General features: G+C 42.4%; 1 protein-coding gene and 1 pseudogene across 1 annotated transcript in view; one reads left to right on the forward strand and one right to left on the reverse strand.

Moving 5' to 3' along the window:
• Positions 1-427: 427 nt before the first annotated feature.
• On the forward strand, positions 428-1,440 carry LOC147901965 (28 kDa inner dynein arm light chain, axonemal-like; annotated as a pseudogene).
• Positions 1,441-4,154: 2,714 nt separating this feature from the next.
• Positions 4,155-26,580, reverse strand: part of LOC147901966 (uncharacterized) — a 75,211-nt gene continuing 52,785 nt past the window's right edge. Inside the window, exons 12-13 of the mRNA XM_087374594.1 lie at positions 4,718-4,802; positions 4,155-4,549 (exon numbers count right to left, since the gene is read on the reverse strand). Coding sequence (XP_087230720.1) covers positions 4,442-4,549; positions 4,718-4,802 — 193 coding nt within the window. The 3' untranslated portion in view covers positions 4,155-4,441. The remainder of the gene's footprint in view (positions 4,550-4,717; positions 4,803-26,580) is intronic.

Consider the following 26,580-nt stretch of genomic DNA (forward strand, 5'->3'; position numbering starts at 1 on the left):
CTGCTTTGGACCTCATCAGGTTGTTTCACCTACCTTGAGAGGTTTTTCTACTTTTGATGTGACATTTCTTTATATCCCTCTATCATTTTCCCTTGGATGGTTATGTCATGCACCAAGGGAAAAAGGTCCAAAATAGCTCTTCCAAGGGAAAAACATAAAAAATAGTCGTCCTTCCTTATTTCCTTGATTTTTCTTCTCCATGACATAAGCATCTAAGTTGAGGCAAAGCCTAGAGTCATTCAAAAACTTCTTGAATTAGGCATCATTACTCCCTCCCCCCCTTTTTCTTGTCTATAAGAGAGCATCCCCCACATTGTGAAGAGCCTACCATGCCTCATTGACTGGAGGAAATATTCCCTCGTGTTGGGATTCGTATCCATTCGCCTACAGACTCGCCCTCAGATGCGCGGCAGCGAGATTGGTTTCCATGGGGGAGACAGTTACACAACATCAACCAGAGCCATTGCCTTCCCTTGTCAAGTATAACAACGCTGAAGTTGGTAATCGTATTACGAAATGTAATGTTCCTAAGAGATGCTCCAAAAAGACAACGTCTTTGCACTTAATTCCCACCCGACACCCTGGCTAAATATAATTAGCCACTTCGTTCCAATTGATTGCGTTGCTTTGACGAGCTCATCCGGCAAGTGACTGTGAATTGTGCCGAGAGAGGGCTTCTATTGCTTCGAGGAAGAGACGAGCTTCGGATGGTAAGCCTTACCCAGATTCCGCATTCGACCGAACAGCAAATTGCAACCCTTGCCTCCGAGGTGCACGTCTTAATATGAAGGAAAATTCAAAGACAAGGATTGCAAGCGTTTCACATCAAAATTGTCATTTGTAGACTATAGCAGGGTACTAAACGCTATATGAGAGCAGCGTTGCATTTGGGTTGAGGAAAGCATTGCAAGCGGTGTGTGGAAAAGCTAACATGGAGGCTCGAATCCAACAGGTATTGTGTGGAACGTAAATTTTAACCCCAGGTTTTAAATGGGAAATAGTTCGAAAGATCAACTTCTTTGATCTGTGCTGTGTTTCTGCAGTTGGAAACAGAAATAAAGGAATTAGACCGGCAAGTTGCTGAATGGAAGGTCTCGAGCCTTTCACTTTTTCAATCAAGCTTAGCAACTTCAACTATGCGTATAATACTTTCATTGCTATCGAGAAACTGTTTCAATTATTTCACTAATTATGACACTTTTATAGATGCATGAGAACTGCTAAAGTGTTAGGTTCACAAGTACTTCAGATGCATCCACTAAATAGCTCATATGACCAAATGGCATTACCGAGAACAAATGCTACCTTAGAGAGAAGCGAGAGAATGAGCGAAGGGCTTATGACGAGAAGAAGCATGCAGAAGAAATCGCTTACTATACAAAATCTAACAAGCAACTCGAGAATCAGCTTGAAGCTTTCTTGGCCCCAGCCAAGAAATAGATTAGTGGGGGGTATTAACATATGCGTCTCTTCAAATTGCCTAGCTTGTTGCTCATAATTTTCGACAAGCATTTACCTCGATTAACATTTCCTTACCCTACGAAGGCTACTTCATTGATAACAAAATTATCGCCATACAAACTTGAGCTTTGAATGGCTCTTCGAAGAATCATGATGATAGGACGATGACAGCTTATCTTAGATCAACCATCTTGCAATTAAAATGCGAGGTAACTACTCATTGTTCAGTGATGTACTTTATTCAAAGTTTCTTAATATAGTCCTCTTTCTTTTATAGTTTCTTTTTCAAACAGGGAGTTCAAAGATCACATGATAAGAGATGTACTTTATAACTACGTGGACATTCTTTGTGCTTTATCCTTCAAATAAAAAGTCTAAAATCTGTATAAAAACTCATTTATTATCTAAGTTCCCTTAAAATTATTCGATTTTACAACATAGTCTTTTTTAATGACTACAACACCATGATAAGGGATGTAGTTAAATTCCTTCATATTGCTAGTGCTATGCTTTTATCACTTGTTCTTAAATATTCATGGAGGAAATAGAGCGTGAAAATTAGTTTTTTATCTCTAGTTCAAGTGGTGGACACCATTTGGATCTGAGCTCAAGTTTATCGCATATGCCTTATAGCTTATGGATTTGTGATTCATGTACAGTTCAAAAAAGAAAACTTAATCATCATTCCAATGGAAGAATGTTGTAAAATTTACATGGAACATGTGTTTCATTTCTAAAGCTTTAATGTTTTGAACTAAAGACATTTCATGCATCCAAGGATATACTTTTTTTGAAGCTATACTTATATATCAATATAAAATCTTGGTGAAAGTTTTTTTTAGTTTCATAATATTCATAGAACGTGTTATAATTATATTTTTTTCTTTAGAATCTTGGAGAAAAATATGTAAATCCTAGCGGAACTTAGTTAATAAAATAGTACACTTATGTGCACAAGCATGCGTGTGGTGTGGTGGCAAAAGCTTACAAGCTCCTTACCAATCTTTTGCAACTTCGTGGGGTCAGCTTTTCCAGCGGTCCTAGCCTATTCAAGGCTCCGCATAGGACAAACAGGAAGCCCCTACATTTATCCCCAGGAGTTGCCTCACTGCTACTGCCAAGAGCCATGACCACACTGACTTTCATTGAGCTGCCCTCAAGTCACAAACCGTTCGGAAAAGGGAAGCACCAGAACCTTCATGAACCCTTTAAGACTTCTACGTCCATGCATGCACAGAAAACTGAGTGGCTGGCCAACCACAATCCCTATACCTTAGAGATAAAGAAGCCCCAAAAGGCTTACGTGACCAACACTGCTAACAGAAGTCTCAAAACATCCTGGAAATCCCATTTCCTTCGTAGTAGTGCAGATTCATGCGGTGTTTACTGCAACATATGCTGCAGTTTTTACTTTAAGAGAGGTGCCAATACTCTCCAAGAACATTGTTTCCTTGGGATTAATGCACATTACATTTATCAACGGTTTGGCTTGCTTACCAGTCCATCCATCAAAAGCAAGAGTGCACCCGTATGTAGGAACAAAATCCAATATTTTTTTCTTTAGACAATCTGCCACAGTCTTTCTGACTCTATCAAGATAATCTGTTCTCATTTTGTTATAATATACAAATCTTGGTCTAGCACCTGAATTCGAGGCATGATGGAATGTCTCGTCTCTCATGACATTGAATAACATGACAAAATGATGCATTCACCAAAGATACATGGGTGTATACTCCAGAAAGTACATCAGACAAAACTAATAAATATCATACTTGATTCATCATGAACAGCAAACGTAACCAAATTATGAATGCTGCAGTCAATGGACATGTCCACATTACGAGTAACAATGTAAAAAAGACAGGCATCGTGGGAAAAAGCAGCATTGTGATGCCAATTCAGAACCGGAGAATCAAGTGTGAGAAAAAGCAGTTGAGGCTTGAGGGCATTTATGATTTTGGTTTTATAACATAGTGAGGGTCATTGTCCGCAGAGATAATATCCATCCTGTAGTTACAATGGAAAAGGGGCAATGATTGTCCTGGGTAGAGTTTCTGAAATGAAATTATTTTAGCAGATCTTCTATAAGGGGTTTTCTCCCCATTTTGACTGTCGACACTCACCATAACCTGGAACGTGTTCCTTGAACATCAAGAAGTAAAGCTTTCTTCTCTTCAACTATGTTTGTCACATTACTGAAATGAAATGGCATAACTCATGATCCATATATGGATGATATATGACATAGAATCGGTAAAAAAAGAGGCAACCTTCTGAGAAAACATCACTTCAGTGTTTCACAAAAGTTAAGCTAAAAGAACCAAGTTCCTGAGTTAAAAATCATGAATATATGCTACAATAAATATAGGACAGAAGCCTTTGTAATTTTTACAGAAAAAGATATTATCAAGATCCATAAACGTTTTAGATACCAGACAAAAGCCCAGATATAATGTCATGTTCAGCTTTGGAGCCATTGTATCCAAACTATTACAAGGCTGTTTTTTCTATTCACACTCACAATTACACATCCTACAATAAATGTAGGAGGACAGAAGCTTTTATATTTTTACAGAAGGAGCTAATTGTCAAGATCCATAAAGATTTTAGATACCAAACAAACGTCCAGATATAATGGCTGTTGTTTTCAGGCACACTCGCAATCATACATCTGGGAAGCTTACGATGTATGTACAGTACCAACATTTTAAAAATGAAAACGCACTCAGTAGAATACATCAGGGGCTCTTGCCATTACATAGCTGGGAAGCTTAGTATGTGCATCGAACTCTTAAGAATAGCTTTGGATCCATTCTCAAACGAATAACAGCATAAATGCCTGCATATCTCTCTCGCATGTATTCAAATGACACGTATTCCCACCTCTCCATAAAATTTTATTCTGCTCATCTTAATGACTGACATTCCACTCATTAGCATAGCCATTCTGTTACAAAACTTCACATTCAATGTTATTTCAGACATGTGGCTTCTTGTCCTTGATTTTCGCTTTATGTGGACTCATAATCACAGTGTCCAGCTTCTGGCAGGCCACCATGGTCTTCACATGCTCATATTCATCTCCCTGAAAAAACAAGATAGATAGTACTTGATTTGCTTGCAAATGACAGACATGAGAGAAAAAAGTACTGCTGCAAAGGACAGACATGAGAGAAAAAATACTGCAAAAACCTCCATTCAAGATAACAAAAATTAATAACGAACTTCAGAAAATAGTAGTTTCATGACTTACCGCTATTGCACAAAAAACATCATACAGACTGCCAATTTCAGGCCGCCGTGTTTCTGGTAGACGGCTTGTCTGAAATTCATCATACCTGCAATGAGAGATACCAATGGATCCAAGTTACTTGAAGAAAGTGCCATCTTAATGTAACACAAGAGTGAAGATTGCAGAAACACGCCAAAATAGAAAACAGGAGGCCCATTTCTGCTTGTCCACTACATTATTATTCACAAGAAAAAGTTTTGCCTTGGGTCTCGAAGGCTTATCAGGGTGCAACTATTGAAAAACAGCTATAATAGGCACTATGCCCATCCAAAGGTTCATCTTTAGAGAGTTTATTGAATAAAGATCTTATACATCAGAAAAGGGCATTCGTCAGGCACTTCTTTCAAAACCTCCATTTCCTCCCACATTGAACACTTCATTCAGGGACATTTTGATTTTGCATTGTATGATCATGATTTTCTGATGCTTTTAATACCTTCAGTTTCTTTGGCTCCTCGAAATGAGGACCAAGCATGTATGCAGTGTTCGACCCTTTTAACGGGGCAAAATGGAAATCCATTCCACGCTTCCTTTCAAAATGTGTATAAATTTAGTTTCAAAATAAAAAACCAGTAAGTTAACCAATTTTTGTGGAATGGTGCTAAAACCTAAGACAATATCATCAGATCTAAATATATCACACAGCAAGGGAAACAGATCTTGCAGGGATTCTCCAACTTCCAACATTTCATTCATAGCTTAAATGCAACTAGAAATCCCCAAAAGAATCACGACATTGCACTTGTTAGAAATACAAATAGACTACAGGAATCTTAGTGGCCTGGTTTGGCATTATAATCACATGTTTAGCGTGTTGAAACACCATCTTGACACCTTCCACTAGTTATCATTTTGCATACACAAGATTCTTACAGTCACACCATACCCTTAAAATGAAGATCACTTACAGGTCCACCACTACGTAATTTCTCCCTTGACTAGGAGGGTAAGCCTATAAGAATGATATTGAAGCTAAATACATCAATCATCAATCTTTCTCACTGCTGATAAGGCAATGTGCTATGACATTGACTTATCGTCATCAACACCACCTTGAGGCCATTCACTCCCGAATGCCTTTTGGATGGACTTCTAGGATGCAGAGGCCTGGATACCTACACATCAAGCTGTGGACATTAAATGTACCAAGTTGTGAGGACCAAGTTCAATGAGATCAGCATTCTTAATGTAATAAAGTAAAGATTTGGATAAGTAATACAAGTTCGGAGATGGAAGGGGGTGTGACAAGATCAACACGGGAAAATATGGAGAGAGAGAGAGAGAGAGAGAGAGAGAGAGAGAGAAAGAGTCATATTAATGTTCGCAGCAGGCCTCACGGGTCTAAATGCAAAATGTCAAAATGACTTACAACATCTAGATAAACCAGAGAGTTCAGGAGTGCACATGGCATCTCATCTCTAGGTTATTATAGCATATATCTAAATTCTAGTCCTATCATAAAATGGCCTTCATTACATCAGTTTCCCGAGGGTCTTTAGGTTTAGATTTGAAATCTCTAATTAATTCCAATCCATTTCTGTAGACTGCCCATTTTCTCATCAAAGCAACCAAGGCAATCTTCTCACAGCCCCCCAATGCGTAATATTTTCTTATTATGCGTTCTTGCTTCTTGCTCTTGCACATCTACGTAAAGATCTTCTTTGTCGATTTTGTCGTTGGCCACAGTGACCATCTCTTGTTTGGCTGAACTTACTTGAGCAGTGATCCATCTCTTTGAACGTGGAGACAAGCGTTGGTGCTGGTGGAGATGTGATGCACTTTTGTATGACCTCTGCAATGATTTCTTGCTTACCATTTCCTGCCATCTCCTTCACTTTCCTATCAAGAGCTGCAACCATAAGTGTGAGCTCTCTCACTTCTTGTTATAAAAAGTATATTTGCTCGTGGGTCAGATCTAATCCTCCGCTTGTAATGCAATGCATAGGGGCTGGGTGTCGATGTCGAGGCTGCAACATTAGAGTAAGAGGTCTTTCTAATCGCTGTAGTGGCAAGAATCTTCGTCTTCAGGAATTCCATGGTTGGCATGTGCAGACTTGATAAACCCTTTTGCTGAAGCTAACCCCCCATGCTGAGCCAAGGGCTCAGCTCCGCTATGTATTAAACGAAAGGAGAGAGAGAGAGAGAGAGAGAGAGAGAGAGGAAATGAAATGCTTGAATTAAAGTCCCTAGGAGATCCGTAAGGATCTATGGGACTGAAAAAATACAAATACAAAATACAAGGTCCAAAGAGCTCTAGATTACAACTCCGCTAAAACAATGCAAACTGCATTGCTACGTTGATAGGATAAAATCTGTATATATTTTTCTCCACATAGATTGTGCATGAGGGTAGACACTGAACACATGATAGTGTTAATTTGCGGGTTGTGTGTGAATAAGCCAATGTAACTGGCTGCACATGTAAAAGACCTTTTTATTTTGAACTTGAAAGACTAAGAGTTTTTCGCAGGGACTTATCAGGGAAATGATGAAATGCAATGTGGTTGTACCAGACTTCCAGAGCAAGGGTGTCCAGTGTGTGGTCAAATGAAATGTTTTTGGGGTCATGTAAAGTCAAGTCATGAAGGGTTTTTTTATATTTTCCTGAGTCACTGTGGTCTTATATGTTATGGGAATTTGATGTGTTCTGGTGCCCATGTCAAGGGGCTTTTCATGTGTGTATATGGGGAAGCATGCAAGCTTTAATGTGCATGCTAATGTGTGTGGGAATTGTGTGACTAAAGGTGCAAAATGTGCATTTAATGTGATTCGGGGGAAATGTCTTGAGAGTGGTAAAATGTCACTGATGAGGTGGCAGATTAGGCTGAGGTGGCTGGACTAATCAGGAAGGCATCCTGCTCATGCAAAGGTGGCTACCTGATGGATGAAGGGAGGCTTCTAATCGACGAGCTGGACGTAGATGAAGGGGACAGCTTTTGCAAGAGGATTCGGGAAGGAGTTCGTGGGAACCTGGAGGATAATGATGGAAAGAAGGGAAGAGAACGAGGCTCGAGAGGGAGAGAGAGGCTACTAGGCGGAAAAAAGAAGAGAAGCTTGGTGACGGTGGAGGCGTCGCCACAGAAGAAGCAGGAGGACCTTGGAAGAGAAGGGAGCTTCATGAGCTCTGAGAACAAGGGCAGCCTTGCATCGGGTGACGTGCGTGGGTTGAGGGCTGGAAAGAGCCGTACGGGATTTGTACGAGCTGCAAAGGAGATTGGTACGGGCTGGTACGGAATCTCAAGCGCAGACTTTGTACGGGCTGCAGTACGAGGTTGTACGGGCCTTAATTGCTGATTGGTACGGGCTATAGTACGAGGATGTACGGGGTGTAATCGTTGATCAGTACGGGCTGGTAGTACGGTGCCTTGATTGCAGGCTGGAACAGGCACGTACAGGTCATTAAAGACGTCTTCTACGAGTTGTACAGAAGATGGTCGTCATTAAATGCAGACTGTACGGATTTCTGTGTGGTTGTACGGGCCTGCTGTCGTACGTATAATTGTACGGCTGCTTGTACGGTGAATATACCTGCAGGTTTACAGATGATGGTACCCACCAGTTCCTCTTTTGAACAGCTTATGGCCTTGGGAGTCGTGCTGGCCATTGAGCAGTGGGTTGTGGGTTCATAGTGTTTTGAGGCTGACTGCTTTCTGAGTTTTTTTTTTTGGGGAAAAGTGCAGTTCTAAGTTCAGTTTGTTTCGGGCTGTGTAGTCTCTCCCCTCTTTCAAAGAGTCTGGGTGTGTTCTAGTCAGTTTGTGTGGAACGTTGACTTGTTACTTGTGTGCTCTGGATACCCGCTCTGAAAGTCGGTACATAAGCTCTACCTTGAGAGCTTCCACTTTATAGTACTGATCCCGGAGAAGTCCCGAAGATACGATTTTGTCTCTAGAGTTGGATTCTGAAGAAGTGGATATGATTGTATAGGGTCAACAGTAAAGTACTGAGTCATTTTGTGTTTGTCTGAGAACAGACTTGTGTTTCTTTTTTTTTTCACATCAACGTCAACTTATTCTGGATCAATGTAGCTCCAACCTGTCATGCTGGAGGGAGAGAAAGGTCATTAGATCTTGTGGTACCACCATCTACATATCTTGTACCAACCTCATAGCTGTTCATCCTTGACACCGCCATATAAAGTGATGCTCGTCCTCAATCAAACTATCCACCAAGATTTTACAGAGCCTCTCTTGTTTGAGGGGGTCTGTTCATCTACCGGTCTCTATCTCTAGTTCATGGAAGCTGACTCTACATCTGCGAATAGCATGTCTCTTATACATGGATATATCGGATTTGAGGTACTACTTCTTAGGTAGGTTAGCATGGGGTTGACCTCTTTCTTGTAGAACTCCATTTTCTCTTACATCCTCTCTACAAAGTGTCCACCACTTTCTGTTACACAGAGCCCCTTATGGCCCCTTTCTTCTCAAGTAAATTTTGGCTTGAGATATCCAACAGTTATATGGCTCTTTGAACCATCCTTTTTCTCTTGTGGCTTCCATCACTTTGTAAGGGACTCGGTCCATTTTTCTCAGTTTGAACATATAAGAGATCAAGATACAAATTGCTTCACCCTCAAGAGGTAGCATTCCAGTTTCTGCCAAAATCATGGGATAGGCACTCTTACCCCTAGCTCTTCTATTAGGAACTTTTCAGAATTCTTTCTATTCTTTCCAAATTTCTGTTGCTAGATTTGTGCCCCGTACTTGACAGCCACACAAGGCTGCTGGCTGAACTAGAGTCTAAAAAAGGAATTTCCTCATACTTAACAGAAGTCTTTTCATTTGAAATAAAAAAGGTTTGATTTCTTGCATTTATTTTGTAATCTGAACAAAGTTTTAAGCCTCCAAGTATCCTCTTCTCTACACGTAGATTCTATTTGTAACTGTCCTCGATATCCAGTCCTAGATACTTGTAGGATTTCACCACTTCTAGCTTGCTGCCATCAAACAAAATAGAATTAGACTTATCCTTTTTCCCAATGATCATCACCTTGGTCTTTTCAATATTTACAATCATACATGCTTTTGCAGAAATCTGAGAAGACATTAAGGTGCTTTGGAAGCTAACATGCAATTCTAGCAAAGAGGACCACATCATCTGTGTAGATAAGCAATAAAACCACATATCATGTGATTTGAACGTCCCCTCTGCCCTTTTGTCTTATCCATTGCTCTAGGTCATCTATGAAGTCCAAAGAGTGTGGGGGAGAGAGGGCAGCCTTGTTTCACTCATATGTAACTGATAAAAGAGCCTTTAAGGGTGGAGTTTTTGGTGGGATGTGTAAGCTCAGATACGACCCTTCCATACAATGTGGATGTAGCAGCTCTTAGCTCTAGAGGGGCTTTAAGTTTATCCCTTCTTTCCCATAGCTTTTGCCTTGGTACCATATCCAAAGCCTTTTAAAAGCAATGATATACTGATTTGTCATTGCCAGAGTGAAGAAGACCTTGCAAGGACAACCAAAATGGGCATTCCATCCCTATATAAAGAACCCCCCCAATCATCTCAGCTATTAGACCTTATGGGTTTCCATTTATGAGACTTTGTATGACTTTTGATGCTTCTTTGGTTGAAAACAGTTCTTGTACAAGATGCTTCATCATTGATCTTGTACAGATTTCTGATGTGTGCAATGAAGCTCTCCCAAGACACTTCAATTTCAGTTGGTCTTTTGGAGTGTAGGTTCTCAAAAAGTCTTTTGGATAGAACCTTCAGTTCTTGCTTTTTTTTTCAGGAAAATCATTACTTTTTCTCCTTGTCATGTTTTCACATATTTTCTCCTTGCTGTCTTTTTCTTCAAGAGAGGCTAAAAACCAGTCCAATTTGGCTTTTTTACATTCTTCATCAAACCAGCCATTGTATGGCATCACTTTGCATCTTCATTGTCCATTTTTGAATCCTTTACGGGCTGTTTCTTTGAGAACCTGAGAGAGTACTTGATCCATTCCTTGGCATGTACCTAGCACTCCATTTGACTGACTGCTTTCACTATTTCTGTTTCATATATGTCTGATTTTCGTGGTCCATCTTAAGCCTGATTTGTCTCATTTTCTCCTTGACTGGGAGAGTTGTGAAATAAATTTCATTGTGAAAATGAAGGGGCTGTAGGGGGACTCCATTAGTTTCTGTTGGGTGTTGGAAGCAATGTAGGGGGACTCCATTAGTTTCTGTTGGGTGTTGGAAGCAATGTAAGCTCAAAAATGGAAGCACAAAGGAGAAAAACGAGATGCTGTAATAGATTGCTGCAAAAACTGAAGTGTGGAGGCTCAAGGGAGAGCCAACATAACAAAACCCTAGGGCTAACTGCCCTAACTGGACTAAGTGTCCTAACTGACCTAGATGGTACCTAAACTAATGTACCAATAGTCCTAATTGACTATAACTAGGCCTACAAGGCTCATACCAAGGTATAAGTGGCATCTATGGATAGCCCATGAGATAGCCTACAAAACCCCCTCATGGTATGGGCTGAAGTATCCTGGACATGGCTCAAGATACCTAAATATCTAGTGTCATGGTTGCACATGTTCGTCCCGTAGGATATAGCAACCTATGACTGCATAGAGTACAACATATCAAGTTACAAAAGATACTAAGTTTAAAGCTTGCCGAAAAGCCTCAAACTTAGGTCGAGGTAGAGCCTTCGTAAAAAGATCTGCCAAGTTGTCTTCAGTGAGAACATAAGACAACTTAATATCACATGTTGATAATCGCTCTCTGACATAGTGATAGTGAACCTCAATGTGCTTTGTGCGAGCATGGAAAATTGGATTCCGTGCGACAACCAAAGCACTCTGACTATCAGTGAAGATGACGGTAGGAGCAGTCTGACATGCACAAAGATCTGCAAGTAGCTTCCGAAGCCAAAAACACTCCATTGTAGCTGTAAAAGCCGCTCTGTACTTAGTTTCACAGCTAGAAATAGCAACTGTATCTGCTTCTTGCTGAACCAAGAAACACATGAAGTACCAAGCATAAAACAATTGCCACTGTGTGACACACGAGTGTCATAACAACCAGCCCAATCATTATCAGTGAACCCATGCATGAAAAGTGAAGTATCAGCCCCATTAAGAAGGCCTAAACGCTGAGTGCCTTTAATATATCTGAAAACACGCTTCACGGCATGCCAATGGTGCATAGATGATCTGTGCATATATCTGCTCAACTGTGAGACAGCATACTGTAGATCAGGTCTCGTATGGCATAGGTAAATCAAACAACCAACTGCCTGCTGATAGAGAGTGACATCACATGTACCGCTGCCATCCTCAGAAGAGAAGTGAAAACTAGTCTCTAATGATACTGGCTTGCAATCCTCAAACTGAAAACGCTGCAAAAGCTACCCAATGTACTTGCATTGTGACATCAAAATGCCCCCCTCACTGCTAGCAAATTGAATGCCCAGACAGTAGTGCAGAAGACCAAGATCAGACATAGCAAATATCTGCTGCAAATCAACTTAAAAATCTGCAATTTGCTGAGCATGTGTCCCAGTTACAAGCATGTCATCCACATAAAGGACTAAAATCAGCAAATCTGTCCCACGCTTGCGGATGTAAAGGGTAGCTTCTGTAGGGTTGTTTTGAAAGCCAAGTGTGAGCAAGTGAGAATGAATTCTTGAATACCAAGCCCGAGGTGCTTGCTTCAATCCATAGAGGGCCTTTTTCAAGCGACATACCTTGCTTTCAGAACCTTCAACCTCAAAGCCAAGAGGTTGGGAAACATAGACCTCTTCCTGCAAATGCCCATGAAGGAAAGCTATCTTAATACCAAGCTGATGTATCTGCCAATGAAAGTGGGTAGCAAAGGCAATAACAATGCCAATGATAGTGATCCTGGAAAAGTCTCCTCAAAGTCAATGCCATGCTACTGAGCATAGCCCTTAGCAACAAGACCGGCTTTGTAACGGTCCACTGAACCATCAGCTTTCCGTTTGATCTTGTAAACCCACTTAGTTCCAATGGCATTCGTGCCATAAGGTAAATCACACAACTCCCAAGTGTCATTCTGATGGATAGAATCCAATTCAGCTTACATGGCCTTCATCCAACAATCATTCTGAAAGGCATCTTGATGACATTATGGCTCTTCATTGCATGCTGTAGCAACCAAAGCATAAGCAACAAAACTAGCATGCTCTTTCCGGACAGCTGGTCTCGTAAGGGCTGGCAAAGGAGTGTCTTGTTTGCTGTCTTTTAATGTGTCAAGGAGCCAATGGGGTACCTTTTTAGGCTCCTGGATTTCTGCTCTTTCCTGGTCAAGAGCCCGGTGCAAATGATCATGATCAATGATAGGCATATCAAGCTGAATTTCTGCATGCACATGGGGCTGTAAATGACCAATAGATGGAGGAGGGACAACCTCAGATGAAACATCATCCCGAGCATTGGATGGAAACAAAGGCATTTGTGAGAATGGGAGAGAGAGAGCAAATGAGAGAACTGAAAACGGGAGAGAGAGAGAGCTGAAAGCTTAGTTGCAAAATAGATGAGTGTAAGAGAGATACAACTGAAGGAGTAAGATAAGGTTTTGTCCTAGTGACAAAACCTTAGTAGTCACTAACCACAGTTAGTGGACTAACTGCGGTTAGGGGGAAAAACCTCTTAAAGAGGGAAAAGTGTCCCTAACTAGCTTATTAAATTACATTGGTCACTGCTGAATTATATCTATAATTCTAACACCCCCCTGCAGTGCCAATGTCATGTACAAGGATGATTAATCACCAAACGGATATAAGTTCAGGGCACTGCGAAATGCCTCAAACTTTTCACGTGGAAGTGCTTTGGTGAAAATATCTGCAACATTGTCATGTGTGGACACAAAGATCATACTGATCTCTCCTGCATGCAACTTCTCTCTAACGTAGTGATAGTGAACCTCAATGTGCTTCGTGCGAGCACGAAACACTGGATTCTTTGCCACTGCAATGGCACTCTGACTATCAGTGAGAATTGGAGAAGGACCCTCCAATGACAAATGAAGATCAGCAAATAGACGACGCAGCTAGACACATTCAACTGTTGCTGTGAAAGCTGCCCTGTACTCAGCTTCACATGATGAGGTAGCCACTGTAGATTGTTTCTTGCTCAGCTAGGAAATGCAAGCTTTACCCAAAAAGAAACAATTGCCACTAGTGGACTGCCTAGTGTCATAATCACCAGCCTAATCTGAATAACTGTAGGCATGCATCTACAAGTCACCCCCCCTAGGAAATAACAAGCCAAAAGACTTCGTGCCCTGCAAATAACGGAAGATGCGCTTAACTGCCTGCCAATGCATAGTTTTTGGGCTGTGCATAAACCTGCTCACCTGAGATACTGCAAACTGAATATCAGGTCTAGTGTTGCAGAGATAAATGAGGCATCCAACAGCCTGACTGTAAAATGTGGCATCAACTGATTCTCCTGCATCATGCATTGTGAGTTTCAGCCCCGGCTCCATGGGAGTGACTATGGGCTTACAATCATGCATGTTAAATCTGTCCAAGACTTTCTGCACATACTTGGACTGAGACATAACAGTGCCACGTCTCTCTTGAGAGAACTGGATCCCCAAATAGAAGTGAAGCAGCCCCAAATCTGACATGTCAAAGTTGGTCTGTAAATCAGCTTTGAAATCTGCAATATTATCTTCATTGGACCCTGTGAGCAGTAAGTCATCGACATAAAGAATGATGACTAAAATTTCCCCCCCATCCTTCTTGATGTAGAGGGTGCTCTCAGTAGGACTATTGTGCAGCCCCTTGTTGGTAAAAAAGGCATGAATCTTGGCATACCATGCACGAGGGGCCTGTTTCAGCCCATACAAAGCTTTATTTAGATTGCATACCTGAAGTGCAGTTCCTGAAATTTCAAAGCCTGGAGGTTGTTTGACATAAACCTCTTTCAACAAGTCTCCATTTAGGAAGGCTGTTTTAATGTCCAACTGATGAACATTCCACTCAAAATGTGCAGCCATTGCAATAACAGATCGGATGGTGGTCATCCGGGATGTAGGAGCAAAAGTCTCCTCATAATCTATGCCCTTTTTCTGAGCATAGCCTTTGGCAACTAGCCTTGCCTTGTATCTGTTAATGGAGCCATCTGGCTTCCGTTTCACCTTGAAAACCATCATGTACCAATGGCATGTTTACCTGGTGGCAAGTCTACGACATCCCAAGTCTGATTTTTTTGAATGGACTGCAATTCATCGTGCATGGCATTCATCCAATGCACATTGTCCTTTGCTTCTTCGAATGTTGTAGTCTCCTCCTCATCGAGAAGAGCACCTGCATATGCTGATTCCATTGAATTAGCACCTTGCATGTGCCTTACTCCACTGCGAGTCCTGCCAGGTAATGGAGCATCAATCTTACTCTCCCTGAGAGTCTGTAACAGCCAGTTTGGGACTGTTTTTGCTGCATGTATGTCTGCAATTTCTTGCTGAACCACCTGTTCCACTGCCTGTGGAGGTGGCAAGACATCCTGTGGCTGAACTGGAGCATCGGGAGGTGGCTGTAAATTCTGATTTGCATCAGAAATATCAGTAGGGGAACCCAAGGCAATGGGTAACAACCCCTCAAAAACATCCTCTGAAGAAGAAGGCATATGAAATTCAGCCTGAGTGTGAGCTGAATTTTATGCAAATATCACATCTCTATTGACAATGATCTTGCGTGTATAGAGACGGTACCCCTTGTTTTCTGCACTGTACCCAACAAATATGCACTTAATTGCCTTATCTGACAACTTATGCCAAAATTCAACTGGCACATGAGCATATGCAAGGCATCCAAAGACACGGAAATGATCCACTGAAGGCTTTCTCCCATTCCAGGCTTCATAGGGAGTTTTTGTTTTCAAAGCCTTAGTGGGAGACCGATTTAAGATGTAGTTGGCACACATTAGACCTTCAAGCCAGAATTTGTGAGGCATGTGTTTGCTTTTCAGCATACATCTATCCATCTCCATAAGAGTTCTATTTTTCCTCTCAGCTTTGCCATTTTGCCGAGGGGTCAGCCTCACTGTGAGCTGATGCACAATACCATTGCCTTTCAGAAAAGCATCAAAACCTTTAGACAAGTATTCCCCACCTCTATCTGTGCACAATGTCTGTATCTTGAGTCTAGATTCATTTTCAACCATGGCTGAAAAATGTTTAAACACCATGAACACTTCTGATTTGCGCTTCAGCCCAAAGACCCAAGTGAAATTGGAGCAATCATCAATAAAAGTAACAAAGTAGAGATGACGACCCAATGATGGAGTCCTCATGGGACCACAGACATCACTGTGTATAAGCTGTAATTTTCGGAATCAATAGCAAAGGCATGTGCATCGGCAAGTGCAGCATCATCATCTGAACATCTGCCATAAGCATCAAGTCTGTAAAGACCGCTAGACAATGTGCCAATCAAAACCAGGGTGAAGGCATGTGTAACATCATACACTGCACACCTCACACCATCAAAAATAACATGAAAGCCGCATGTAGCAATGGCTGTAATAGAAATGAGGTTCTTATGAATGCTTGGAACATAAAGCATATTCTCTAGAGTGACAATACCACCAGAGACAGAAGTAAGAGCAACTTGCCCAATACCTTTCACGGTAAATGATGCATTATCGGCACATGTGACACTACCCCACTTAGATGTAAGCTCCAATGAGCTAAATAACTTCTTGCAAAAAGTGATGTGCTTGCTAGCACCACTATCAAAGAACCAGGCATCACGAACATCTGAAACTGCCATACAAGCATCATGAACATCAGGATTATACTGACATGTAACCAAGAAAGCCCAATGGTGGTCTTGTGCGAAATTAGCGGACTCATGTCGATCTTCTGCACTAGAAGAACCAGATACTGCAAGACTAGACTCTTTTTTTTTCTTTTCAGATGCTATGCGCTTCCTACATTCAGAAATATCATGCCCAGGTTTCCTGCAATAGTTACATCTCTTCTTCTTTTTGTGATCCCTTGAAGAAGAGGCACCATGTGAATGATCAGCATGGGAATGAGAGGGCTTTCTAGCTGAAAAACCTTGCCTTTACCTTTGTGTTTATGATGGGCAGCAAATGCTTGATCACTAGCCATAGTAGCATTGCGATTCACACGGCTTTGCTCCTCCTAAAGAAGAAGAGCAACAAGATGGTCAAATGAGAAATGATTGGCATCACCCCCTACAACCAACCTCAATGTAGTAGCAAAGCCTTGATATGAATCAAGCAACCCATCAAGGGTATTAGAAACCAGCTGAGAATCAGGCATAATCTCATCAATGTTGGCCAACTGCTCTTTCAAATCCTTCACATTAGTGAGATAGGCATCCATGTTGCCACCCTCATCAAGCTTTAAATCTTTCAATTGCCTGCGGAGATAGGCAACCCTCGCCTCATTCCGCACCTGATACAAAGATGCAAGCTGATCCCATGCATGCTTAGCTATCTTGCAAGACCGAATATGAGGGATAATAACCCGTTTCACTGAAAGAGCAATCAAGGCATGTGCTTTGGCATCACGACCATCCCACTGAATTTGCTCCTGTGAAGGAGGCAAAGCACCTGGAGCAGGAGGTGCAGGAGTCCTGGCTGTAGCACTAGAACCATCACCTGAAGAAGCAGAGGTTGCAGGTGTAGCACCAGTAACAGTGTGTGTAGGCCTGGCCTCAGAACCGGAAACAATATGCCATAGATTCTTGGCAACCAAAACATGTGCCATCATGTATGACCACATGGAGTAATTGGTGCCATCAAGCTTGTCATCGGCCCCAATCAGCCCAAACAAATCATCTTTTTTTTTTTTTGGGCAAAAAAGAGACTTCTATTAAGTATTAAAGAAAACCGTTAGAGCAAGCTCCATACGGGAATACATGATACACCATGCAATGCATGAAAAACTCAAGAGCCAAAAAGAAAGGATTGGGGCTGATAGTGCCATCTCAATCCGGTAGCAACCTCCGAGAAAAAGGGAGAACCCCTCCAAACTCGAAGAAATACAGTCCTCCTAGAAGAGGCTGCCCGTGAAGGGCCCTGCATGCTAGCCCATGTGGCTATCAAAGTGTGAACCGTGTCACTTCAAATACCTGTGAACACCTGTGATGGGTGTATCTAGGTGTCATCCAAGGCCTCTGTGCATTTGGCTCTCCGAATGTGCCAAGAAGAAATGCTAGCCAAAATCTCCCAAGAGGTGTCCACTGAAACATGTGAAGCTCTAAAAGGAATATGTGGTACATCCTGAAGAGCGCAGGGCTCTATCACCTGACGGCAGATCGAGAGTGCCCCATAAAACACCTGGGGTCCAGTAAGGGATAACCATGCGACCGAGCCCCAAGTCATGAAGAAAGGGGAAGTATGAAAAATGCTGAGTATCCGAGCAACTCCTTTCCAAACAATTCTCGCTTGATTGCAGTCCCAAAGGCAATGTCGCATTGACTCCTCTGCAGAATGACAGTGAGGGCAAGTGGAATCAGCCCCAAACCATGATCTCCACAGATTCACTGCAATCCCTCCATGAATAGAAAGCCAAAAGAAAAGAGTGATCTTTCTATTTCTAAGGGATTTCCAGAGCCTCCTCCAGAAATTCCTACGCAAATTTGCGGTGATGAAGAAGCTATTCCAATGGGGGGCTCTGGAGGGAATCCAATGTTGGGGATAAAGGCACAATGTGCTATTCCTTGTATAAGTGGTACTTATACTGCCACGTCATCACCTTATCTATTCTTTGTATAAAAGGCAATAAGGGAAGTCACACAATAGACTTTTTGCTTCCCACAAAACTTGTGCTCTCTCCTTCCACTCTCTCTCTCCCTCTTGCTTCCGCTCTTTGCTCCCATCAATTGGTATCAGAGCCTCCCTACCCACCAGCTCCTCCTCCTCGTTCCCTAGCCTCCCCTCGCACGGTGTGACCTTTCCATCGCGGGAAGTCACTTGTTCTTGCTGCCCACGCAGTCCAGCCTCTCTCCCTCGCTGCCCCCAGCTGTTTCGTGGAGTTTCATCGCGGGAATCACTTCTATTCTCGTGCTCCTAGCTGGAGACACCTTTTGGGTGAGTGTACTTGCTGTTTTTCAGCATTTTTGACTGGTTTTTGGGCTGTAGCAAGCGAAATACAGTGTGAAAGTGGTCAAGGACACTTTCCAGTTGGAGCTCTTGGTATTGCTACACCTCCTACAGAAGGGCGACTTCATTTGTAGTACTTTACATTAGATCCGGTGCAGTTTAAGCAGGGCGACACCTTTCAGCCACACAGGAGTTGAATTTCGCCTATCTTTTTGGGGTTTTTCTCCAATCTTTTGCACTAAAAGTGGTCGCCTACTCCTGGAGAGGAATCCTGCCAAGTTTGGTTGGATTCTGCTTGACCGTTGCGAAGCTCTTGCTGATTCTCAGTTTCCAGCCACAGGGCAAGTTGCAGATTTGTGGATTTCGCACATTTTACTGCCCTTTTGACATCATAAAAGTGGTCGCCTACTTGAAGGGACACTGTCTGCCAAGTTTGGTTGACTTTCGCCTTCGTGGTGCTGAGATATCATCACTTTTAGGGTTCAGCCTGTCAAAAAGTGACACGTGGCAGTGGATAAGGCAGAGAAATTTGGGGCTTTTGCAATTTTATGCATTGGAAGGCTTGCTCTTGCACATTGAAGCAAGAAATTTTCTGTTTGGGACACATTGGAAGGGGGAATCTCAAAGAATTTAAAAATATTCCAAGAATATTCCTCGAGCTCGATGCCAGAGGTTATGCCTTTGTGAAACAGTGCTTGGAGCACTTGGATGCATTGACATTGTTGCAAAAGTGGTGCTGATTTGTTTTATGCTTGGATTGTGCACATTTGTGGTGGTCAAAGTTTGACTTTTGACCTCAAAAATTGGGGCTTTTGGTGCACAAGTGCTCAGCAACTCTTTGTAACACTGGAATAGTATCTTGGATGTCAATTTGGATGCTTTTATGTTGAGAAAAACAAGAATACTGTTTGCTGCAGTTTTATGACTGTTTTGATTGTCATTTTGGGACAGTTTCTCTGAGTTTTGGATGCCTCTATCTCTGTCACAAGTTGGGACAGATTTTTGAGTGAGTTGCACTCAGTCTTGCAGGCATATTTGACTCAGTTTTGCAGTCATAGTGGTGCAGGAAATTTATTACAGTTTTGGGACTATTTATGCATTCAAAGGTGGAAGGTATATTGGCTGCAAGTTCTCTCCTGTAGAGAACAAATTTTGGTTGCTATTTTATTTGGCTTTTGCTGTTTTTTATTTGCTCAGACATGGCTTCAAGTGGGAGTGAAGGTGGTTCACTTCTTAACATCAAGAAGTTAGAAGGAGCACACAACTTTGCCATTTGGCAAAAGCAGTGCTACAATGTGCTTCTTCAAAAGCACCAAGCCCGTCCTATCAAGGAAAAGGGGGTGAAGCCAAATAATATGTCTGATGATGATTGGGAAAGTGTTGATGAATTGGCACGTTCCACAATTATGCTTTCTATTTCAGATGTGCTCTTGTTCAATGTTGAGAATGAGGACACTGCATGGGATATGTGGAGAAGGTTGGAAGATTTGTATGCTCAACAAAGTGCAGCAAGCAAGGTTTATTGGCTCAAGAAGCTCATGGATCTCAGGATGAAGGAGGGCATGACTATGAGTGTGCACCTAAATGAGTTTAACTCTATCATCAAGCAGTTAGCAAATCAGAAATTCAACATTGATTATGAATTTAAAGCAACTTTCTTGCTTTGTACTCTTCCTGAGAGTTGGGATATTTTCAGGACAGCTTTGAGCAATTCAAATCCTATTCTTGTGTATGCAGATGTTGAGAGCCATCTCCTCATGGAGGAGATGAATAGGAAGAATAATGCTTCAAGTAAGTCTTCCACTGCCCTTAACACAAGGGGAAGACCTCAGCATAGAGGTAATGACAGCCAAAGGAACAAATCCCGCAGTAAGTCACGTCCTAAGAAGGACATTGAGTGCTTTCATTGTGGAAAGAAGGGGCACATGAAGAAAGATTGCTTTAAGTTGAAAAAGGAGCAAAAGAAGGGCAGCAACAACAATCAGGATGCCAAAAATGATAAAGGCAAGCAACATGCAGAGAGCAGTAACAGTGGTGTGAAGTTTGAAGAGATAAATGCAGTCACTCATGAGAGTGAGGATGACATTCTTTTTGTTTCATCACTTGATGCACATGCTTTGATCACTGATGATGATAGTGATATGACCACTTGGATCATTGATTCGGGTGCTTCTTTCCATGTGACACCACACAGGGAGTGGTTTTGCTCATATAATGGTGGTTCACAGGGTGTTGTGCATCTTGGAAACAATTATGCATGCTCTATTGAAGGGATTGGAGATGTGAAACTTGTATTTGCTGATGGCACACATTTTATGCTACATGATGTTAGGCATGTGCCAAAGCTTAAAAAGAACTTGGTTAGTACTGGTCAATTGGATGATCAAGGCTACTACACTGTGTTTGGTGATAGTAGGTGAAAGATAACCAAGGGAGCTAGAGTCATTGCAAAGGGGTATAAGTGTGATACTTTGTATGCTTTGCATGTTTCTGATGTAAAGAATCATGTGGTTGCCGTAACTGAGGTGCCAAAGGTTTCATTGTGGCATGGCCGGTTAGGACACATGAGTGTTAAAGGAATGCAAGCACTGTCTCAATTGGGTTATTTACCGTCTCTGAAATTTTCAGAATTTAAGCATTGTGAGCATTGCATTTTTGGTAAGCATTCACAGTCACCACATAAAGTGACATTGCAACAAAGATTGACACCCTTAGATTTGGTATATAGTGATGTATGTCAAATGCCTCAGTTGTCTATGGGTGGTCATGAATACTTTGTTACATTTATAGATGTTGCCACAAGGAAAGTGTGGGTCTATTTCATCAAGAGGAAGGATGAAGTTTTTAATGCATTTCAAAAGTTTGTTGCCTTGGTTGAAAATCACACAGGCAAGAAGTTGAAATGCTTATGCTCTGATAATGGAGGAGAATATGTCTCCAAAATATTTGAGGAATTTTGTGACAAAAAGAGGATAAAGAGGGAATTCACAAGCCCTCATAATCCTCAACAGAATGGAGTTGCAGAGCGAACAAATCGGACTATTCAAGATAGAGTCCGTAGTATGCTGTCTCATGCTGCCTTACCCTATGGTTTTTGGGCAGAGGCTGTTCAAACGGCCATTCATGTCATCAATAGGTCACCAAATAAGCGGTTGGATGGTAAAGTACCTGAGGAATAGTGGTATGGCAAGCCACCCTCATATAAACACTTGAGAGTGTTTGGCTATGATGCGTATGTGCACATACGAAAAGATCAGCGCAACAAACTCCAACCAATGTCAAATAGATGCATCTTTATTGGATATGGTGATAGTGGTGAAATGGGGTATAGATTGTGGGATGCTGTTGGAAGGAAGATTATACGCAGCAATGACGTGATTTTTCATGAGGAAAGCATGCACAGGCAGCCCTCACAAAAATCAGAAAATAAGAAGGTTGTCTTTGAAGAAATCATTGTGAATAGACAGCAAAATATGCCCAATAATATGCAGCAAGGTGCTGCTGCAAATGTCCCTCATGCACAGGGAATAGAGGCTGAGAATCAGCCTAATCAAATTGCCTTTGATATGCCACAGATAGAGCCACACCTTGGTGATGTAGCACAGCCAGAAGAGGTGGTACAACCACATAATATGGCTGATATGCAGGCTGAACAGCCAGCCAATCAAGATGTTTGGGTAAGGAGATCCACCAGAGTATCCAAACCTCCTGAATTTTTTGTTCCAGGACAGAACTATGTGGCTGATTTTGTCATGTTGACAGATTGTGGTGAGCCTTCATGCTATCAGGAAGCAATGAGAAGGCATGATAAGAGAAAGTGGGAGAAGGCCATGCATTCAGAAATGGATTCTCTTATCAAAAATAAGACATGGGATTTGGTGAAACTACCAACTGGAAAGAATGCCTTACCATGCAAATGGGTCTATAAGATCAAGGCCTCTCCTAATGCTGAGAACAAATACAAGGCAAGATTGGTTGCCAAGGGGTTCAAGCAACAGAAGGGCATTGACTTTGATGAAATCTTTTCCCCTGTGGTGAAAATGACAACATTGAGGGCTGTTTTGGCATTGGTTGCACATGAGGACATGGACTTGTGTCAGATGGATGTCAAAACTGCGTTTCTTCATGGTGATCTTCATGAGGAAATTTTTATGGTACAGCCAGAAGGGTTTGTCAGTGAAGGCAAAGAAAAGTTGGTATGCAAGCTGAAAAAGAGCTTATATGGTTTGAAGCAGGCTCCAAGGGAGTGGTACTTCAAATTCCATACTTTCATGCAATCTCAGGGGTTTAAGAGAAGTGATGTTGATCACTGTCTCTATACCAAGAAAGCAAAGGATGGTAACCTTATTTTGCTCATCATTTATGTTGATGACATGCTTATTGCAGGCAAATCTCGGTATGAGATTGATGCACTGAAAATGGGATTGCATAAGACCTTTGATATGAAGGATCTTGGTGATGCAAATCACATCTTAGGGATGCGTATCATACGGGACAGAAATCAGAAACTGCTCTATTTGTCTCAGAAGGAATACATTGGCAAGGTTTTGCAGCGTTTCAATATGGAGGGAGGAAAGATTCTTAATACTCCTTTACCTCCATATGTGAAACTCAGTCAAAAAGACAGCCCACAGTCAGATGATGAGAGGGCTGAAATGGCCAAGACTCCTTATGCATCCGCGGTTGGTAGTCTCATGTATGCAATGGTGGCTACACGTCCAGATATTGCCTTTGCAGTGGGAGTTGTCAGTAGATACATGGCAACACCTGGCAAGAAGCATTGGGAAGCCGTGAAAGGTATCATGAGATATCTTAAGGGCACAATGCATGTGTGCATTTGCTTTGGGAAGAAAGACTTGGTTCTTCATGGGTTCACAGACTCAGATTTTGCAGGATGTGTAGACCAAAGAAAGTCTACTACAGGATATGTTTTCACCTTAGGTGGTGGTGCTATTTCATGGATCTCTCGGCTGCAAAAATGCATTGCTTTATCTACCACAGAGGCAGAATATGTTGCAGCCACAGAGGCGTGCAAAGAATCCATATGGTTATCTCGTCTAGTGGGAGATATTGGTTTATCAGGAGAGGTTCCTATTTTGCATTGTGATAGTCAGAGTGCTATTCAGCTAGCACGGAATCCTGTGTTTCATGCCAAAACGAAACACATTGAGGTGAAATATCATTTTATCAGACAGGTACTTGAGGATAAGCGCATTCGGCTTGTCAAAGTGCACACTCATGACAATCCTGCAGATCTTTTGACCAAGAGTCTTAACCCGCAACGCTTTGCACATTGCAGAGTACAGATGGGTGTTGGCTGAGTTTCTCATGTTGAGATTCTCTTGTATTTTGTGTATATGTTTTTATGTACACTTCTTCCTCTTTTTTGGGCACATTGCCTTTAAGTGGGAGATTGTTGGGGATAAAGCACAATGTGCTATTCCTTGTATAAGTGGTACTTATACTGCCACGTCATCACCTTATCTATTCTTTGTATAAAAGGCAATAAGGGAAGTCACACAATAGACTTTTTGCTTCCCACAAAACTTGTGCTCTCTCCTTCCACTCTCTCTCTCCCTCTTGCTTCCACTCTTTGTTCCCATCATCCAACCTCTACTGCTCAGCTGAAATCTCATGGCATTACCAACCGTGAAACGAAAGAAGGGAATCCCCCTCTCTCGGTGCCCATGATCTATCCACTCCCACTCTCCTGGGTCCCACTGCAAGTACCTGATAGGTGCACCTCCATATAACCACAACCTCCAGGATCCCAAGGCCAAGAGTAGAGGGTCGGGTTCTAAGTACCATTGCAAGCCCGCTCCATGGTCCACAAAACCTGACAAGCTGAAAGGCAACCTTTAGAAGAATATCATCCGTGGATCTAGAGAGTATACCTCCATCCCCAACGTCAAAGACTAGAGCATCTTTCCCAAGATCTCGAACAGCGATCACCTGTAGAGGAACTGCTATCCTCGAAAAAGCTCCCATCCAAGTGGTGGAAGTAATAGACATCTCAACTGTCCATTCCACCGGGATGGTTGCATTTATCTACTGAATCCTACGTGCTACCCCTCTGAGATGACTCACGGACTGAAGCCTCTAATCCTCAGGTAGCCTGATAAAAGCCTTCCAAGTGCCTACTGTGTAGGCAGGGCCTCTCTCCCGTCTAGACCACTGCATCTAATGGGAAGTGCCCAGTGGTTTGCCATGCTCATCAAGTATGCTATCGTTCCAAATGATCGGCTGCCTATCAATCTCTTCAAGGGTAGAGGGCAGAATCCTTAGAAGAGTGTTCTTGAAGCTCCCCCAAGCTTTTAGGATGGCAGTCATGAGAGGAGAGGTAGAAGACCTGAGAGAGGCGGAAGTAAAAATCCAGCTAGGGCTGTCCACCCAATCATCTCCCAAGGTAGGTGTGCAAGCCTGAATGCGTCCAAAAAAGAAATCCTTCCAAGGTTCCTGTCCAGGCATGAGTCCCCTCACCACCACCTTACAAAGCAATGCCCTGCACTGCAAGTCCGGGTCAATGATATTAAGGCCCCCTTTCCATGTAGGGAGAATAATGGTCTCCCAGGCCACCCTCACTGCAACATCTGCCGACTCGGCGGTGGCCAAGAGAACCTCGTTCATTACCACAACTCTAGAGGCAAGGTCGAGTTTGGCTGAGCTCCAAAAAAGGAGCTTTTTTCTTATACTTTCTAGTACTGGGGCAAATTGCTGTGCTGCAGAGATGCCCAATCCTACCTGGCATCCCAAATATCTGACAAGAACACCCCTCTGAATCCAGGAAAAGCCAATGTCAACTCCCCAGCCTAGAGTGTCCTCATCAGTGATCCAAAAGCCAAAGGATTTATGCCAAATAATGTGTGCCCCTGCAGCTGAGCAAAAAATATCCAAGGCTGTCCGGAAAGAATCAAGTACTGCGAAGAGGCCTCAATAAAAGGACACTTAGTCTAGTTAGGACACCTTGTCCTAGGGTTTTCTTATATTGGGTGTACTTTGTACTAGTTCGTACATTACAGCAGTACAGATTTCGGTTCATTGGCTTCCACCTCCATTGCTTGCCCTAGTCCCTCAGCCATTGATAGCTTTCCCAAGCTGTTTGGCAGCCATTCTCTCCTTGTTATCTGTTGGTTGTTTCGTCTTGAAGGCATTTGCTGCATGTGTGGTCCCCTAAGGCTGTTCTAAGGAGTTCCATCGCTGGAAAATCACCTCCATTCAGGCTGCTACAGCATTTCGAAGTATTTTGGTACCCTGAATCAGCATTTCAGAGCTGTTTTGTCATCCCCGAGCTGTTTTCCTGCTGCCACCTCCACACGTGCGAGCCGTACAGCCTGCATAGACTGCGATACAACCTGTACGGACAGGTTTCGGAGCATTCTCCCTGCTGTACAGCGCATTCCGGGTCTTTACGGAGTGATTTCCAAGCTGTTCAGAATTGCTTTCCTGCAGTACCGACCCGTTTGGAGCTGCTTCGTGAAGCGTGCCTGCATTCTAAAGCTCTACATCAGTCGACTTTGAGTTTTGGGGCCTACTGCTGCATTTCTGAGTGCCTACAGCCATTGAGATTAGGGTTTGGAGCTTGTTGCTACCATCCGGAGACCGCTTCTTGGGCCCATTTGCTCTCATTTGCCTTTCCCTTGACTCGGGCTGCAAGATTCTCTCCTTTGGTTGCTGCTGCACTCATTTCGAGGTGTTCTCCTCCTTGTGGAAACACATTCTCTTGCAGTAATTCCATTTTCTAGCCTTCTCTTGGCACCCTTCATTGCCATTTGCTGTCCATTTATC

Source organism: Dipteris shenzhenensis, chromosome 5 (genome assembly GCF_047967505.1).
Source record: "Dipteris shenzhenensis isolate YYH24624 ecotype China chromosome 5, Dip_SZ_1.0, whole genome shotgun sequence".
Classification (NCBI taxonomy): Eukaryota; Viridiplantae; Streptophyta; class Polypodiopsida; order Gleicheniales; family Dipteridaceae; genus Dipteris; species Dipteris shenzhenensis.